Raw genomic sequence first — 20,229 nt, 5'->3', positions numbered from 1 at the left:
CAACACCAAACTCCAAGAGTCAGTTCTGCTTTTTCTAGACTGGATAAGGAAGAAAAGCAAATGGGTCTGGTAGTAAACGAAGGCAAGACGAAATATCTTCTGTCATCAAACAAATAGTCGTCGAACTCGCGACTTGGCTCCCATGTCACTGTTGACAATCATAACTTCGAAGTCGTAGATGATTTCATCTATTTTGAAACCAGTATTAACACCAACAACAATTTCAGCGTCGAAATCCAAAGCAGAATAACAAAGACCGAACTTTACAAGTCACTCATCGTCCCCATCTTGCTATATGGTGCAGAGGCGTGGACGATGGCAACATCTGATGCGTCGACATCTGACGTTAAGAGTTTTCAAGAGAAAGGTTCTGTGGGAGATTTATGGTCCTTTGCGCATTGGCCACGGCGAATATTACATTGGATAAAACGATGAGCTGTTTGAGATCTACGACGAAATTGACGTAGTTCAGCGAATTAAGAGACAGCAACTGCTCTGGATAGGTCATGTCATACGTGTGTACATTCCCAGCTCTGAAAGTATTCCACGCAGTATCCGCAGGAGAGGCAGAGGAAGAGGTAAACCTCCCCTCCGTTGGAGAGAGGACCAGGCTACACTTAGTATCTCGAATTGGCGAAAACGACTGGCGCGCTGTTGTTAACTCTGCAACCGCGTAAGCGGTGTCCATACCAGTAAAGAAGAAGAATTAGATAATACGTTCATCAATTGATTTCGAAGAATTCTTCAGTGTTGAGAATGCCTATTCGGATATAAATCCGGTTCCATTCCGCTAAATGTCATATGAATGATGGGATTGGCCATCACAACCCTTGCACTGAATAATCCAAAATTATGAAAACAGTTCGTTCTTATAGCTGTTATTCTCGAAATACCAATTTCACAGTATCTTCTTATATATTCTCAACATAGTTTCGATATTAAAACAGTTTAAATTTAATATCAGTGCTATTATTATTAACTATTTGGGATCATACTCATATTTTTTTAGTGCTGACCACGTTAAAACTAAGCTAAAACTAACTTTACAGACACATTACATGGCGCTTATTTTTCAAAGTGTTAACCGCAATTTAAATAGCCCAATCGCAATATAGCAAGAGAGTCAACAGTTTCAGAATAGAAATCAAGAAAAAAAAAAAACAAAAAATTTAAAACTAAAATCAAATAATAATAAAAACAATAACAACTACGTAAATTGGTAGCAGAAAGCAATTATGCTCAGGCAGGCGACCTGCTTAGTTAACCACGAAAACCGCTTTCACAGCACAGCAGTCGGTCCTGCACTGTCGCCTCCAAGTGTGCATACACACACATACATCTATATTTAAGATTTCACATAAATGCAAACATGTGCTCAAATGTCCAGTGGGGAATTCTACTACATTCGCCATTTTCAACGGCTCTGTGGCGGCTCGGGAATAATTATAAGCCGCGCAGTCCACTTTCATGGTCAATTGTACGCCGAACGCTGCACGGAAAGGTCAGTACAAATAAGCTGTCGAATTAAGAACAAAAAAAAGTTTTTTATAAATTTACTTGAAAAGTTGGTGTAAAGTGTAAAAGTTAAAAAATATTAAAAACTAAATTGAAGATTTTTTAGAAAGAGATTTTCAAAAATGTTTGCGTGGAAGTTGTGGTCCATGATTTGGTTGTTGTGTCTACATTCTACACTACAAAATGAGATGGATAATGACGATTTGAATGTGAGGCCAATAAGTTATAAAATTTAACATTAAATATTTTATTTTTAATTTTATTTTATATGCATATTATTTATATAAGTTATTAACTAAATTGTTTGCCTATATTATTTTATGATATTTAGTTCTTAAGTAACAGTTTCAAAAATTTCAACTAAATACTTTCCTATATTCCTCAAAATTATAGGGTTCTTGAAATAGTTTAGCTATTATTTATGCTTTTTTCATTACTTCTGCCATATAGTTACATAAAAATTGTAAATTTAATTATGCCGTGGAATGTGGGCCTGGATATTATAGGTTAGGTTAAAAAAATAATTAAATAAAAGAGATATTCGACCTCCGAAGATAATACGAGTAATATAATAAAATTTTACAATACGACTCCAAGCAGAAATAAATTCAATCCTTAAAAAGTGGCGAAACGAACAAACAACTAGTATAGCTTAAATATTCGGACATGGTGGCACGGTATTGCACTTTAAGGGGTTACATGGGTTTCCTATTGTAAATAACAGCCTTATTTCAACAATTTTTTTCATATAAAGAATTAAATATTTTATTACAATTTTTTACTGTTACAAACATACATAATTAACAAAAAAAATTCTACAATTTTTGGGAAAAAAATATTTTAAACTCAGCCATTGCGACGCCATTCCCGGGGACCCCTCGGAAAAAATATGCGCCCGCGTTGGCAGGATAACTTCTTACAGTATCATCTAAAGCGAAAAAATAAGTGTTTCAGTTAAATCCTTAACTTATAAAGAAGGAAAAAATTGGATTTTTGGCAGACAATTTTACAAAAAAAATTAAGATTTCAGTGAAAATTTCGCGACTTTTTTTTTTCAAATAGTAGTTATCGAAAAAAAATCCTTCGCCAAGTCTTTAAGAATTGTAACTCAAAGGCCTGTTTAAAATTTCATGAAGATCGATAGAGTAGTTCTCCAGAAATCTTGACAGCCGACAGCACAAGTTCTCAAGGCTGTTTCTCCGAAACTATTACTCGGATCAACTTTATATTAAATTAATTCAATTTAGGACAATATTTTAGAGGTGTTGTAAAATTTAATAAGACAATTAAAAAAATCGATTTTTTAAAGCCCCTAAACCCATGTAACCCCTTAACATTTTTCCGTGATTTTTTATTTTATTTTTTTTTTTTTTAGTTTAGGGGTGATATATTTGCTATGATTTCAATAACTTTTTAATATTCATCATAAATCTAAAAACATTTCCATACGAACATCTTTTTTATTTAAATATCTTTCTACATAAGTATGTATGTATGTCAGATTTTCCATATTTTATAAGAATGTACATATATGCTACTCTCTGTCTCTACTTCAGCACAAATTAAGAGGCATCATCCAATGGAAATATGAGAAACGTCCATTTTGCAATGCTTTTACAGGTAAATGCTAAAAAAAATATTATTTTATATATTTTGATTTTATTACTATTTTCTCATATAGAATAGAAACAAAGCATTTTTTTTAACAAAATATTTATTTGCAAAAACAATATTCTTTTTGCCTTACACTCTTGTTTAAACGCAAAGGTTGTGGTAAAAAGCGCTCATCTCTCCCTTACCCTTTATGGAAACGAGCTGACTTGGATGATGTCAAAATGTATAACAACGAAGATATGTCGGAAGGACTAAGCGATCTCATCGATATAAATGCCGAGCCGGCCGTAGAAAATGTACAAAAACAAATTATGTCGCAAGCCAAGATATTCGAGGCCATCAAGGAAGCGAGCAAAGAGATATTCCGTCAGAAGAATATGCAGAAACTGCGACAGCGCGAAACAAATCCAGAAGCCATCGAGGGAGTTTAGGCGAATAACAAGAAATTAAAAAAAAAACAAATTTAAATTAATGAATATTTGTGTGACCATTAAAATGTTGATTCTTTCAATCGATTTGAGAAAATTTTGAAAATACAACTTTTGTTAAGTAAAGCAAAACATTAAAGTAAATATAAAAATCGCCAATTGCAAGCAGCGTTATAACGCCTAAATATATGCTAATAGACTATATATAATTTGTAACAAAGAGACCTTAAGCAGTGGCGGATCTAGAGACGATTCCTGGGGGGGGAAGGGGTGAATTAAATTTACCCTTCGATTTGGGTTTCAAACTTATTATTGCGAGAGAAATACAGTACAAATTATGAAACAAAAATTAAAAACAATTTTTAGGTAAACAAAGTGATTATACGCGTAATCGATAAGTCAACCATATGCATGCATTACATAGGGGCTTATTTTATTAAAAATGCAAACAGAAAAATCCTTTTACATTACGTGTTCATAACGCAAAACAATGACTGCCAAGTTTTGCGACTCTTTCGATGACTTCTTCGGCGGTGATTTCGATGTCATGATGCGTATGAAGCAACGCTAATCCAACTAGTCTTTCTTGAAGCATGGTCGTCCTAAGCCATTTTTTGATGCGGCGAAGATAAGTTTGTAACGGGAAGTGTACAGAATACTCGGAGATAAGTGTGGATTGTTGGGAATATGTCGACATCACATATTCTTAATGGTTCCAGTGCAGAAGTTGGAATTTCGCTGCCTTCATTTTTTTGTTACTGCTGCCAGTGACATTGCCAGTAGCTTAATTCACCTTTGAATTTCAATTTTTGTACGCTTTTTTCATCATCCAGAAGATTTGCGAATCTTTCTATCAAGCATCCGATTAGATCATCGATTTCGTTTTCTTTTAAAAGACTAGCTTTTTCTGAAAGCAACACACTCAATTGGTAACCATCCAAAACTTCTTGTGAAAAACGAGCTTCCAAATCTTCTTTGATGGTATCCAGCACAGGTATGTAGACAGAGATCCTGTAGTAATCTTCACAAGGTTTCACGTCGTAATTTTATATAGATGATTCCGCTCAGCTGGGCATAGCGTGATTGTATTGGACAGTCAAGTTGAGGTGTTTTTGGCGCTAGGTGACACCACGAACTACTAAAAACATATAGACACGATGCCGCTTGCGACTATCGAACGCCCATTAATTCGATATCTCTGCGGGCATATATGTCTCATAGTGTACTTAAGACTTCGACTCTTTCTTAATTCAGAATTTAGTACTTCCGCTGTAAGTCGCTCAGAAAAGGGTTAAATAAGTTTAGACAGGTCTTATAATGCAATTTATGATAGTATCTTCACTGGCGTAGCTAGGGGGTGCGCGGGGCTGCTTAGTTTTGCGGGGCAAAGGGGGCCGTCGCCCCTGGCGCAAAGTCTTGGGGGCGGCAAAACGATCTTCGCTGTTTTTTAATATTCAGAAAAATACTTCAACAAATTTTTTTACAAAGCTTACTCGTATTATAAATGATAAAGAGTTGTACACTCACAATATAATAATCTGAATAACAATGAAAAATATTAATTTTTACTCGAATACTCTTCAGTCTTTGAATTTGTTTTATGTCTTTTGGCCTATATCTTTCTTAAAAATGGTGATAGAACTTAAAGATGCACTTTTCTAGCTTTGGTCGCTGCAAAATCACATATCATATCATTGTAATTTAAAGTTGAAGCAGTTTCACATTCTACTGAGAGAATCGCAAGATTGGACAGTCTACTCTGACTCATGGTCGATCTCAAGTAAGATTTGATCAATTTTAGTTTGCTAAAAGAACTTTCACAAGAGGCAACTGATACAGGTATGTATATTAAGTAGTATTCTTAAAGCTGTCGCTGACGTCTTGTAGGCTTCCAGTCCCATGTGTCATAAGTGTACAAGATATAGGGCGAAAATGGGTTTTTTCTATGGCTTTTAATAAGATGTCTTGTAAATTTACTATGAATTTCCTCAAAAACCGTATTGTGAGAATTTTGGAACTTCAGAATTTGCGTGGCTTCTAGTTCCTACATTTTATATACTTAATATCGAAGATTTTTTGTAAAAATTCACTATTGTTTAATTGGAGGATGGAGTCATGTGTAGAAGTTCACGCAAGTGAGGAAAGCTCTCTGATCGCCATTCACTTGGGAATGGCCAGAAACGATTCTTTTACACATGGCTCAAGCAGCTCACTACTTCCGGTCTTTGACCAAGTATTCTCTGGGTAGCCTAAGAACATCCGTTCGAAGGCGAGCTAAAGTGAGAAGGCGAAATATTCCCTACAAGGGTTGTGCGCTGGGTTTGGGACCCGCCACGTAAAAAATCACCCCCAGTGAAGAGCTATAACCAGCCTCGGATGAGAGACCCCCCGACTGGCGCGCCGTTGTTAACTCGGCTATAATCGCTTAAGCGGTTTCTACGCCAATTAAGAAGAAGAATATCGAAGATTTTTTGTAAAAATTCACTATTGTTCGAACCATCTCATGAAACTTGTAGGTAGGTAGATAAAGGGGGGCGGCAGAACAGCCTTGGCCCCGGGCGCCCGAAGTTGTAGCTACGCCACTGAGTATCTTGTTGTGATTTCCATAGTGTATTTGGTGAGAAGAGTGTCACTGTTGTATTTTCATTTTTTTTTATTGCAGAGAATTTTTTCTAGCAAACAAGTGAAATTTTCAGGTTCTGCGGTTCCAAGGGGGGGGAAATTTTCCTAATTTCCCCCCCCCCCGTGGATCCGCCACTGCCTTAAGAGCTATATATAAGCGTTCATTAATTTCACATATTGTAAGAAGCACATTTAATTACACAGTTTTGCTTTCTTTGAGAGGCGTACTTTTACGCCCCCCTTCGGTTGAATTCCCACCGAATGATTATCTATGATGATTTCACGTTTGCTCATCACTTCCACATCGAAATTCTGTAAAATTTTTACAAGACCCAATTTCGAATTAATTTTACCCATACGTAGAGCAATGCAGTGACGTGGTCCGGCACCGAATGGCATGTAAGCGTTGGCATTAAAATTGGGGTTTGAAGGTGAAAAGCGATCGGGGTCATATACCATTGGATTCGTAAAATATTGTGGGTCACGGTGTATGCCAAGTAGTGGAATGACTATGGGTGTGCCTTTTTCGATCACATGCTGAGTGCCGGGTATAGTGTAGTCCTGTGTGCATTCTCGACTCAAAAAGGGGAATGGGTACTTGCGCATAGTTTCTGTAGAAAAAAAATATATACATATATTGATGTAGGGTAATATGCAAAATTTAGAAACAAATTTTAATTTTATAATTTGTCACACCTTGTAAACACAAATCCAAAAACGGCATTTCCTGCAAAGCATCATAACTTAACTGGCCATTATGGCGTGCCAACACCTCATGCACTTCATTCTGCGCACGCGCCAACAAATCTGGATATTGAGCCAACTCAAAAATGGTGAAAGCCGCTGCCGAACTAGTAGAGTCCTGACCGGCAATATAGAAAATGAAACCCTGTGCCGCTATGTCGTCCAAAGTAAAATCATTTTCCTCACCAGTGGCTGTTAAAAATGGAATAAACAAAATACGAGTATACAGGTATTGAAGTTATTTATAATTCTTTCAAGTAGTGTCCTTGAGTGATATCGCAAAAATTATATAAATAACTGTTTTACAGTGTAGTGTTCTTACTTGTATTGGCCTTTGTACTCCAATTGTCATCATCTTCGGCGATTTTGCCTGTATTCCTTAGTTGCATCATCAACTGCAGCATATCCTTGCGTATAATATTATGTTTTTCGCGGTATTCAATTGTGTCTTTTAATATTTCACGTAAACCAATAGCAGTTTTATTCTTAAAACCGAAACGAACAAAATATTTTGCTATGCTGTAAGTGGAAAATTAGAAAATCTTATTAAAAATAAAAATTATAAGTCCCTCTTCACTCCCATAACATTATAGGACTAGAGAAATTCTCTAAGCAGCTCTGAGTGAACAACATTATGAAAGAATAAATTGACCTCGACGTTGACTATCAAAATGAATGGAATAAAATGAACATAGTTGAGCTTATAAAAGGAATATCCTATTCCACCTATTCCTAGCTAAGCTCATTGAGCATAAATGATGCTACTAGGATGAAAATTCGGCTCCAAAGAATCGACAAAGTAATCAAGAGCTTCTCCAAATAATAGTGCTAACTCGCTTGCCATACGAAATCATTCGTGTTATCTATCAACCATGATACATATGTACATACATTAAACGATATCTCATTGCTTAGACTCTTCCCAGCACTTGAAAAATTTCATTGATTGCGAAATATATGAATAAAATCTGTAAACTCTCAGTTTGCATTAATAATTGCTCTAAACAATTTTTTTTATAAATACACATATTTTTTATACTTGGGATACTTACGATGGACATAAGAATATTAACATAATTAAGTTTTTGCGACGTGCTTGGCGTACTAGACATCTGAATTTATTTTTGGGTTCTTCAAAACTGTTTATATCTAAGCCGAAGATAACCGAACCGACTATGTCGATAGCATAACTGTTAAATAAAATGATTATTGATTTTTTATGAAAAACAACGTTTACCATAAATATAGTATATATGTATGTATATTTTATTTTGAATTGTATATTAGGGCGGGTCGATTTTTTTTTTGCATAGAGCGGCTAGCAAAAGCGAGAACTACAGAAAATTCTAAGAAAGTTTTGCCAAGAAACCATGGGTCTAAAATTAATTCCCAGTGCGCGCAGACCGACTTTAGATTTATTAAATTTTACTCAAAAACCTATAGTTTTAAAAATAACAGCATGCCATGTAATTAATGCAATAATAGCAGGCTTTTGTAACTTATTTGTTTTTTCACGTGGCTGAGCAAAAAACAACAAAAAAAAAAGCAATCGTACGGTACTTTTACCACACAAGTGGTCTGCGTTGAATAAACAATAGTGAGTTCTAAATAATTGTATTCAAGTTTTAAAAAGTTTTCGATTAATAAATTATAATGGAAACGTCTGCAATGTCAGTTGATTCCACCAATTCAGAAATTGATACCTACAATTTCAATGAACTCCGGGTCTTGTGTTCTTCCCAGTCTGAATATTGGTTTGCCAAGAGATTTAAGTGAACTAAATCTACCCAGTAATCGTGACGTATTAAATTACAATTTTTTTTACGCGTAGCTGAGCAAAAAATAACAAAAAAAAGCAATCGTACGGTAATCTTAATACACAAGTGGCAAAAAAAATTTGGAAATTTGGAATAAACTAAACATTCCGTTAATCAATGAAAAAACTGCCTCGTAAAAACTGAAAACTTTGCTAAATAAATATCATAATGAAATAAAATTTAAAAGTAGACCAAGTAAGTCTTCAACGTTTCTGGAAACAATTGATCAAGTGTTTTATATTGGAAAATGTCAGTGCGCAAAAACATTGCCTTGCTGCTATGGTTTAATACCCATTGAACTCCAAGAGTTTATGATTGATCAGCACAGGAAGCTAACCATTCCCGAATTAGAGGCAATTGCTTGTGACCAACAATCAGCACTGGCGCCACCTAGTCTTGATCCAACTCTTTTCCTGGCTCAACAAATATGGATGTTGAATCAGAGGTGATGTTTGCCATGCCAACTGCAAGTTCGTCGAAAAAAAAAAATTAATATCAAACGGTACGATACACCTCATTTCGCTATGGCGTGCGATTCCAGGTGCATGCCCTCAAATCGTAGTCCTTATTTCGTTTGCCATGGTCGTCATCAAAAGGGGGGTCTCTCATCCGAGGCTGTGTTTTCTTTTTCATTGGGGGTGTTTTTTACGTGACGGGTCCCAAACCCATCGCACAACCCTATGTAGGGGATGTTTCGCCTTCTCACTTTAGCTCGCCTTCGAACGGATGTTCTTAGGCTACCCAGCGGATAATTGGTCAAAGACCGGAAGTAGTGAGCTGCTTGAGCCATGTGTAAAAGAATCGTTTCTGGCCACTCCCAAGTGAATGGCGGTCAGAGAACTTTTCTCACTTGCGTGAACTTCTACACATGACTCCATCCTCCTATAATCGCGTAAGCGGTGTCTACGCCAATTAAGAATTACAATAATAAAATTTTATTTTCGATCCATCGTATTTCCACAATTTTAGAATTAAAAAAAAAATATGAGAATATCTGTATGCTGCATGCATAGAAGCACAAACTTTCGTTATAATCGAAAAAGCCAAGAACAATTTTCCGGATCGCTTCTTATAAAAGTATAGGTTTTTGAGTAAAATTTAATATGTATGACCTCAAAATCTAAAGTCGCTCTGAGCGAACTGGGAATTAATTTTAGACCCATGGTTTCTTGGCAAAACTTTCTTAGAATTTTCTGTAGTTTTCGTTTTTGCTAGCCGCTTTGTTGGTTTTTTTCCACCCATACAAATCGACCCGGCCTAGTGTATATACTCACGTCACAAAAATTTCCTTGAGGTCTACTTCCACACCACCCTCATCCGGCAGGATTTTATTAAGATGTTCAACCATTTTGTCACCAATATCATCGGAGGTGTGAAACATTGCTTTCAATTTGCTCGAACTGAAGGTAGGTGTCAGCTTTTGACGCAGTGTACGCCAACTTTGACCACACAGCGAAAATAAATTGCATGACATACGATCACGCTTCTCATCTAAATACAGCCCGCGATCATGGAAGCTGGTAAAATCTTGTACGAGTATTTGACGCGCCAATTCGGCATCGCGTATCATTACGGCCGGCCGGAAAAGCAAATAAATACCAATGAATGGGGATTTGGCCTTCACATAGGCATCATATAAAGCCGCTCCCATAGATTTCTCATGTTTAACTACGGATGTTAAACAACCGTAAGGAATTTTCGTATCCGGATCACATGGAAAATTGCGACGATTCCAATAAGAATATTGATGTTTAATGAACCAGAAAAGTAATGTACCCAGCAGTAGAAAAAGTAGTAACGCGATCATATTCATGAATTTCACTCAAGCACTTCTTATTGCAATTTGAACGGATGCGCTCATAAATATGAATGTATTTGTTTGTTTTGTACAATAACAGTTAGTCAGCAAGTAGAAGTATAGGTATAAAACTTTATTTAAAATATATAGTGGACCCACGTCTAGTTATGTGCACTGTCTTCGACAAACTAATTGTTTCCTATTTTGCTGGGGCCGATAAGTAAGTATATAAATATGTGTGTATACCTAAGTGATAGTGCAAAATAGCAACCAGTTTAGGTGTTTGCGATTTTTTGTGTTACTTGTTTGATCTGAGTCTTTAAATTTAACGAAATTGTTACCACCGGTGGTAACATTAGCACCGATCAATTGCCTATTTAACATTTTTCTATATAAAAGATTTGATTTCATTATACACTTAATTTTAATTATTCACAACTGTACACAAATCAAAAAATACACATGCCTCTAAAACCTGTTTATAACAGACATTAATATTTTTTGGTGATAAAAATATAATTTTATATGCAATAATTCATTTAAATACTAATGTAGTTTTATTTCATTATGGAAGGCATACACACAACAATGAGTGCGGAACAACAAACATGAGTGCGGAAGTTGTTAAGCAAGTAAAGCAACAACTTACGAACTCATCTTTAAGCAACGAAGTGAATATTCACAATGAAGTTAACCTCAAAATTGTATTAAAAGTTGTGTTGTATGTAGCGACAAAGGCAATTTCTAGTCCAATTTAATCAACCAACTAATTGTTGTGTGTATGCCTTCAATAATATTATACTATGTTCGGACCGACTTGAAAACATGTTTTCATGGGAAAAACTGGTTTTCGCCATGTGTGTTTTCGTCTATATAATGGAAGGCATACGCGCACCAATTATTGTACCAAATTCATCGAATTGTACAACTGATTGTTACGTATAGGGGGCAGGTGTATGAGTTGTACCAACTGTGTAAATTAGAACGCAAAGGTTTCGGTTATAAAATCGTACTCAGCTCTGGTTGCCCAGAGCTCCTTTATTTATAGAATTCCTTATCCTAATGCAGAGTGCATACACATATCTTAATATCAATCTACTGTACATACCGACAGCATGTATATACACATATCTGAAACATTAGGGTTCCCAACGGCATACACAACTATTTTCTATCTCTTATTAGCTTAGGATCATTTGCGAACCTTTACATCGCATGCACAAATAATTTTTAAATGTAGACCTGAAAGCTATTAAAATAGCGTTTTAATTTATTTATAAATTTTACTGGAATTTTGCACCGAAATCTGGAGATTACTGCAACCATTCTATTTTAAAACGTTGCTCTAAACAGAGAAAATATAACCGAATTGGTGACCACAATGCTTGGGAGCAATTGGTAAATATTGGTTATAAGATCTAAAATTTGCGCTAATATTCTAATAATTGTTTACAGACGGATGCCACACTGAGATTCATCCATCATCTGACGAAGCTGTGGATTATTATAATTATAAAGGATGGTATTCCACCGTTTTAATGGCATTAGTTGATGCTAAGTAAAGTCTAAAACCTCAATATACATATAGTACATAAGTAATGTTTACAATGTATTTTCAGATACCGTTTTACTTACATAAACGTAGGAAGTCCCGGGCGATGTAATGACTCTCAAATTTATGAGACGTCATCACTTAAGAAAGAAATAGATCGTTGTCCTTTACTAAGCGAAATGTCTAGAGAAATTTCAGGCGTAAATGTGCCAGTATTCATTATTGGGGATTCGGCTTTGCGAGTTAGCAAACAACTAATGAAACCGTATCCATTTAGCGTAAATCAAAATAATGGTGAGAAGATATTCAACTTTCGAAAACACGTAGAGTTGTCGAAAATGCTTTTGGACACCTCAAGGCCCGCTTTCGACGCATCGGAAAAGGAATTGACAACTCTGTACGGAATGCCAACTCCATAATAAAAGCATGTTGCGTCCTTCACAATTTTTTAAATGATAACAACGACACTCTAAACGCTGAATGGTTACGCGCTTTGCAAGAGTTGGAGACTAGACGCCAAAATCCGTGTGATGTTTCATATGCATCTGACGACCCAATTAATGGAGAAATGATGCGGACAGCACTTTGTACATATTTTGGTAAGTACATGTGTATATTGTATCACAATGTCTACATTTTTAAAGTTGTACACACCAAACAAAATTTAATTTTATTTTCCATATAATTCCATATATTATTTTCCATATAAAAACTAATTCATGTCAACGTTAAACATCTTCAAAAAACAAAATATATTCATTTATTTATTTATTTATTTGTTTAAAAATTCAAGTAATAGTTTATTTGTTTCTTTAGAGTCTTTCATATACTCTTCCATAAGTTGGGTTTTTTTATTGTCGTTTTCAACCATTTTTTTCGTCATGTCCATAATTTTTATGCTGGTTTCATTTGATTCCTGACTTGCTTTCTCGAGCTGTTTTTTCAATTTTTTAAAATTTTCTTAATATGAGGCTCTGAAAGTGATTCCATTTTTATTTATAGAATCACTCGGCTCGGGAGACGGCATAGTTAGCGAAGAAGTATCGGCTGGCGACATCGGCATCGCTGAGGGCGAAGGTAGGCAAACCGGTGATGGCAATGGAGATGCAGCAACAAATTCCACCGAAATTTCAAGTGGTTCGGAGTCAGTAACACCTTTTTAAAAGTGTATATATGTATGTAAATATAAATAATATACTGAATTACAAAACAAATGTTTCTTACTTTGAAAGCTTTCCTCCACTAAGCTCTCGGCGTTGTAGCTGACGTACGGCAACAGTACGGCTCTCATTTTTTCATACAGTGGCCACTGCGAGAGAGAACCGCCAGTTGACCCGACTGCTGTCTTCTCTTTCCTGTAAAACAAGATATACATAAGTATATGTATAACCACATTTTTAGTATATTTTTGTATAACCACAGAATTTAGTATACCGTCCCAGGATTTCGGGGATAAAAAGGTTATGGTCGGATATGGTCGGATAGAGGAGATTATCCTGATCAAGGATATATATAGTTATAGCCGCAGGAAGCTTATAGTTTTCATGATATTCGCGCTTAAAGTTGAAAATTTGCAATATTTTAATTACATATTTTCTATATATAAAATTAATTTTGCACTTATATTTTTCACTTTTATATCCACTAGCACTTCACTAATTCGTTTGTAAACGTAAATCTTGTATTTTTGTTTTTCCATTTTTTGAATTCAATATTCAATATCAACTGTCAACTGTATTTGTGTATGAAATGTAAACAAATATCAAGTGACAATGTAGGGCCGGCAAAAATGTCTTCCAAAAAATCGATTAAACTAGAGCAGGCAGCGATTATAATGAGTGATAATGATAATCGTTTGACAGATGTTACGAAAACTGATTACAGATTTGAATTCAGCGCGTCCAAATTAACTAGAATCAGTTGACATTTTTTTTTTTTTTTTTTTTTTTTTTTAATTTTGTCGGGTTGTGTTATTTATATAAATTATTAAGTAAATTATTTACCTACAAAATTAATTCAAGTTAATTTATAAAAAGAATATTTTATAATATTTAGTTCTTAAGTAACAGTTTCAAAAATTTAAACTAAATGCTTTCCTATATTCCTCAAAATTATAGGATTTTTGAAATTGTTTAGATGTTATTTATGCTTTTTTCATTATTTCTGCCATATAGTTACATAAAAATTGTAAATTTAATTATGTTGTGGAATGTGGGCCTGGATATTATAGGTTAGGTTAAAAAAAAAATATTAAAAATAATTAAGGAAAAGAGATATTCGACCTCCGAAGATAATAATATAATACAATTTTACAATACGATTCCAAGCAGAAATAAATGCAATCCTTAAAAAGTGGCGAAACGAACAAACAACAAGTATAGCTTAAATATTCGGACATGGTGGCACGGTATTGCACTTTAACGGGTTACATGGGTTTCCTCGGGTAAAAAACAGCCTTCTTTCAACAATTTTTTTTTTCATATAAAGAATTAAATACTTTATTACAATTTTTTTCTGTTACAAACATACACTACTAACAAAAAAAATTCTAAAATTTTTAGAAAAAAATATTTTAAACTCAGACATTGCGAGGCCATTCCCGGGCACCCCTCGGAAAAAAGATGCACCCGCGTTGGCAGGATAACTTCTTACAGTACCATCTAAAGTGAAAAAATAAGTGTTTTAGTTAAAACCTTGACTTATAAAGATGGAAAAAACTGAAAATTGGATTTTTGGCAAACATTTTTACAAAAAAAAATTAAGATTTCGGTGAAAATTTCGCGACATTTTTTTTTTTCAAATAATAGTTCTCGAAAAGAATTGTAACTTAAAGGCCTGTTTAAAATTTCAAGAAGATCGATTGAGTAGTTCTCCAGAAATCTTGATAGTCGACTTCAAAAACATCGTTTCGAGTAAAACGCGTTTAAAGATGGCGCACTTAGGCTATGTGTAATCTCTGCAGAAATTGTTCAGATCGGTTAACTATAACATATAGTTGCCATACAAACTGAACGATCGGAATCAAGTTCTTGTATGGACAACTTTCACATTTGACAAGATATATTCACGAAATTTGGTATATGTTATTTTCTAAGGCAACAATGTAATCTCTAAAAAACTTGTTTAGAACGGATTACTATAGCATATAGCTTCCATACAAACTGAACACATAGTTACTAACAGAAATGCACCTGTGAAGGGTATTTAGCTTCGGTGCAACCGAAGTTAACGTTTTTTCTTGTTTTATTTTATTTTTTACTTTCAGTTTGATATATTTACTATGATTTCAATTCTTTTTAATGTTCATCATAAATCTGAAAACATTTCCAAACGAACATCTTTTTTATTTAAATATCATATCTTTCTATGTCAGATTTTATAAGTATGTATATGCTCTGTCTCTACTTCAGCACAAATTAAGTGGCATCATCCAATGGAAATATGAGAAACGTTCATTTTGCAATACTTTTACAGGTAAATGCCAAAAATAATATTATTTTATATATTTTGATTTTATTACTATTTTCTCATATAAAATAGAAACAAAGCATTTTTTTTAACAAAATATTTATTTGCAAAAACAATATTCTTTTTGCCTTACACTCTTGTTTAAACGCAAAGGTTGTGGTAAAAAGCGTTCATCTCTCCCTTACCCTTTATGGAAACGAGCTGACTTGGATGATGTCAAAATGTATAACAACGAAGATATGTATGTCGGAAGGACTAAGCGATCTCATCGACATAAATGCCGAGCCGGCTGTGGAAAATGAACAAAAACAAATTATGTCGCAAGCCAAGATATTCGAGGCCATCAAGGAGGCGAGCAAAGAGATATTCCGTCAGAAGAATATGCAGAAACTGCGACAGCGCGAAACAAATCCAGAAGCCATCGAGGGAGTTTAGGCGAATAACAAGAAATTAAAAAAAAAAAAAAAACAAATTTAAATTAATGAATATTTGTGTATTTGTGTGACCATTAAAATGTTGATTCTTTCAATCGATTTGAGAAAATTTTGAAAATACAACTTTTGTTAAGTAAAGCAAAACACTAATGTAAATAAATACAAATTGACAATTGCAAGCAGCGTTATAACGCCTAAATATATGCTATTAGACTATATATAATTTGTAACAAAGAGACCTTAAGAGCTATATATGTATAAGCGTTCATTAATTTCACATATTGTAAGAAGCACATTTAATTACACGGTTTTGATTTCTTTGAGAGGCGTACTTTTACGCCCCCCTTCGGTTGAATTCCCACCGAATAATTATCTATGATGATTTCACGTTTGCTCATCACTTCCACATCGAAATTCTGTAAAATTTTTACAAGACCCAATTTCGAATTAATTTTACCCATACGTAGAGCAATGCATTGACGTGGTCCAGCACCGAATGGCATGTAAGCGTTGGCATTAAAATTGGGATTGGAAGGTGAAAAGCGATCGGGGTCATATATCATTGGATTCGTAAAATATTGTGGATCACGGTGTATGCCAAGTAGTGGAATGACAATGGGTGTGCCTTTTTCGATCACATGTTTGGTGCCATGTATAGTGTAGTCCCGTGTGCATTCCCGACTCAAAAAGGGGAATGGATACTTGCGATTAGTTTCTGTATAAAATATATATATATACATATATATTGATGTAGGGTAATTTGCAAAATTTAGAAAAAATATTAATTTTATAATTTGTCATACCTTGTAAACACAAATCCAAGAACGGCATTTCCTGCAAAGCATCATAACTTAACTGGCCATTATGGCGTGCCAACACCTCATGCACTTCATTCTGCGCACGCGCCAACAAATCTGGCTGTTGAGCCAACTCAAAAATGGTGAAAGCCGCTGCTGAACTAGTAGTCTCCTGACCGGCAATATAGAAAATGAAACCCTGTGCCGCTATGTCGTCCAAAGTAAATTCATTCTCTTCACCAGTGGCTGTTAAAAATGGAATGAACAAGATATACTGAAGTTATTTATCACTTTTACAAGTAGTGTCCCTGGGTGTCCCTGGGTTATTGTACAGTGTGGTATTCTTACTTGTATTGGCCTTTGTGCTCCAATTGTCATCATCTTCGGTAATTTTGCCCGTATTTCTTAGTTGCATCATCAACTGCAGCATATCCTTGCGTACAATATTATGTTTTTCGCGGTATTCAATTGTGTCTTTTAATATTTCACGTAATCCAATAGCAGTTTTATTCTTAAAACCCAAACGAACCAAGTATTTTACTATGCTGTAAGTGGAATAATGGTCTTTTTAAAAAATCCTATTAAAAATAAAATTTTCAGCAGCAAACGAGAATTTGAATAAAGGGAAAGCTAACTTATCACACGAACCTGAAATTTCGCACAAAATTTTTAGTCCGAGGCTCGCCCAGCATGAATAAAAACGACGCTATATAAGTCCCTCTTCACTCCTATAACATTGTAGTAACAAACTAGAGAAATTTTCCAAGATCCGAGCGGACTATAGAAGGATTTTATGCAAGACCAAATTGGCCTAGGCATTGGCTGTCGAAATTGATGGAATAAAACGAACATAGTTGAGCTCATAATACTAATAACCTATTCCTCCAATCCCTAGCTCGGTTCGTCGCTACTAGGATGAAAATTCGGTTCCAGAGGATCGACAAAGCAATCAAGGCTTTTCCAAGTAATAGTGCTAAAGAACTTGATGCTAAAAATTAATATCAAAACCGGAAAAAGTCGAATGTGCATAGTTTACAATGGCTTTTAGTTGATTAACAAGGCTTAATTTCAAAAAAGATTTCCAAGGCCAATCGTTAACGTGTTGTGCAGATATGAGCTGAATAAAAAAGTGAGGTTAGGGGATGCTAAAAAATTGGGAAAATATGTCAGCTATGTTGACTAGTGAAAATTTGAAATTTTTGAACGAAAAATTAATTAAAAACAAACCCTACAGAAATGAATTGCTAATAAATTTTTGGTACTTCTAAAGAAATTGAAAAACAAAACTTGTTATAAAATATATCCTTAAGTATATTGTTTGTTTTCATTTTTAATTGTGATTAAAATTTTTCTTTTCTCATTTGGTTTGAAGCATTTTGGGTGCTGATTTTCTGGTGTTGGCATTATAACCCAATACAAGCGAGACCACATCGCTTGTCATACGCAATTATTCATGTTATCTATCAACCATGATACATATGTATGTATGTATGTATGCATATGTACATACATACATACATTAAACGATATCTCATTGTTTAAACTCTTCTCAGCACTTGAAAAATTTCATTGATTGCGAAATATATGAATAAAATTTGTAAACTCTCAGTTTGCATTAATAATTGCTCTAAACAATTTTTTATAAATACATATGCATATTTTTTATAATTGGGATACTTACGATGGACACAAGAATATTAACATTCCAATATTTGCATTAATTAAGTTATTGCGACGTGCTTGGTGTACTAAACATCTGAATTTATTTTTGGGATCTTCAAAACTGTTTATATCTAAGCCGAAGATAACCGAACCGATTATGTCGATAGCATAACTGTTAAATAAAATTATTATTGATTTTTTATGAAAAAAAACGTTTGCCATAAATATGAATATATATAGTATATACATATGTATGTATGTATATTTTATTTTGAAGTTAATACACTCACGTTACAAGAATTTCCTTGATGTCTACTTCCGCTCTACCCTCATCCGGCAGGATTTTATTAAGATGATCAACCATTTTGTCACCAATATCATCGGAGGTGTGAAACATTGCTTTCAATTTGCTCGAACTGAAGGTTGGTGTCAACTTTTGACGCAGTGTACGCCAACTTTGACCGCGCAGCGAAAATAAATTGCATGACATACGATCACGCTTCTCATCTACATACACCCCGCGATCATGGAAGCTGGTAAAATCTTGTATGAGTATTTGACGCGCCAATTCGGCATCGCGTATCATTACGGCCGGCCGGAAAAGCAAATAAATACCAATGAACGGGGATTTGGCCTTCACATAGGCATCATATAATGCCACTCCCATAGATTTCTCATGTTTAACTACAGATGTTAAACAACCGCAAGGAATATTCGTATCCGGATCACAGGGAAAATTGCGACGATTCCAATAAGAATATTGATGTTTAATAAACCAAAAGAGTAATGTACCCAGCAGTAGAAAAAGTAGTAACGCGATCATATTCACGAATTTCACTCAAGCACTTCTTATTGCACTTTGAACAGATGCGCTCATAAATATGAATGTATTTGTTTTTTTTTTTGTACAATAACAGTTGGTAAACAAGTAGAAGTATAGGTACAAAACTTTATTTAAAGTATATAGTTACCCACGTCTAGTTATGTGCACTGTCTTTGGCAAACTAATTGTTTCCCATTTCGCTGGTCGCCGATATGTTTATAAACAAAGAAAAGAAAACGGGCATTATCTGAAGTAAGTAAGTATATAAGTATGTGTGTGTACCTAAGTGATAATGCAAAATTGCAACCAGTTTAGGTGTTTGTGACTTTTGTGTTACTTGTTTGTTATCAATAAAAGTCGGTATTCAGCTCTGAGTCTTAAAATTTAACGAAATGGTTACCACCGCTGGTATCATTAGCACCGATCAATTATCTACTGCACATTTTTCTATACAAAGGATTTGATTTCATCATACACTTATTTTTAATTATACTCAAGTATACACACATCAAAAAATACACATGCCTCTAAAACCTATCTAAAGACTGTTTATAACAGACAATGATATTTTTTTGGTGATAAAGATATATTTTTCGCAATGTATGAATAATATTGCATTAGTTTAGCTAATAAGAACATCAGAACAACCGAAGAAAGTGAAGCACTTAAATGTCTCGGAAACATATTAACTTTTGTATATTACTTCAACAAAACTCTCGCCCACGACAAATTCAATGTAAATTATCCTGAAGTATGTTTTACTTACAAAAACAACCGATTTTTGCTGTTTCTACCACAGTCTGGTCTATGTAACCGAAATTGGTCATATTTTTATTTGACCAAGGACTGTTTGCATTAACGACTTATTAGTCGAACACAACAACAAAACTTACTTGTGTGCATATTTATTTAACACCCATACCTTTTTGTCAAAACATGTTGAAGCAACTTGCTG

At 34.5% G+C, this 20,229-nt stretch overlaps 2 protein-coding genes across 3 annotated transcripts; one reads left to right on the top strand and one right to left on the bottom strand.

The window, feature by feature from the left end:
* The first annotated feature begins 1,227 nt into the window (after positions 1-1,227).
* Positions 1,228-3,587, top strand: LOC120767082 (cardioactive peptide). 2 transcript variants are annotated; one of them, XM_040092948.1, is made up of 4 exons: positions 1,228-1,501; positions 1,622-1,724; positions 3,072-3,135; positions 3,283-3,587. In XM_040092948.1, the coding sequence occupies exons 1-4, from the start codon at positions 1,362-1,364 to the stop codon at positions 3,558-3,560; spliced, it is 585 nt and encodes a 194-aa protein (XP_039948882.1). In that variant the 5' UTR covers positions 1,228-1,361; the 3' UTR covers positions 3,561-3,587. The 2 variants fall into 2 exon arrangements, with proteins under 2 accessions (XP_039948882.1, XP_039948883.1); XM_040092949.1 differs by having other exon boundaries at positions 1,228-1,724.
* Positions 3,588-6,127: 2,540 nt separating this feature from the next.
* Positions 6,128-19,688, bottom strand: LOC120782787. The gene is made up of 11 exons (XM_040115255.1): positions 19,557-19,688; positions 18,742-19,474; positions 18,471-18,623; positions 17,138-17,334; positions 16,796-17,035; positions 16,292-16,707; positions 10,015-10,562; positions 7,976-8,113; positions 7,246-7,442; positions 6,876-7,115; positions 6,128-6,790 (listed from the first exon to the last, which is right to left on the bottom strand). Exons 2-11 carry the CDS (start codon positions 19,272-19,274, stop codon positions 6,372-6,374), a joined length of 3,081 nt encoding a protein of 1,026 aa, XP_039971189.1. The 5' UTR covers positions 19,275-19,474; positions 19,557-19,688; the 3' UTR covers positions 6,128-6,371.
* Between the last annotated feature and the right edge of the window lie 541 nt (positions 19,689-20,229).

This window comes from Bactrocera tryoni, chromosome 1 (genome assembly GCF_016617805.1).
Source record: "Bactrocera tryoni isolate S06 chromosome 1, CSIRO_BtryS06_freeze2, whole genome shotgun sequence".
In the NCBI taxonomy this organism is placed as follows: Eukaryota; Metazoa; Arthropoda; class Insecta; order Diptera; family Tephritidae; genus Bactrocera; species Bactrocera tryoni.
Note: the sequence above shows the minus strand (reverse complement) of the source record. Positions and strands in the feature narration are given on the sequence as shown.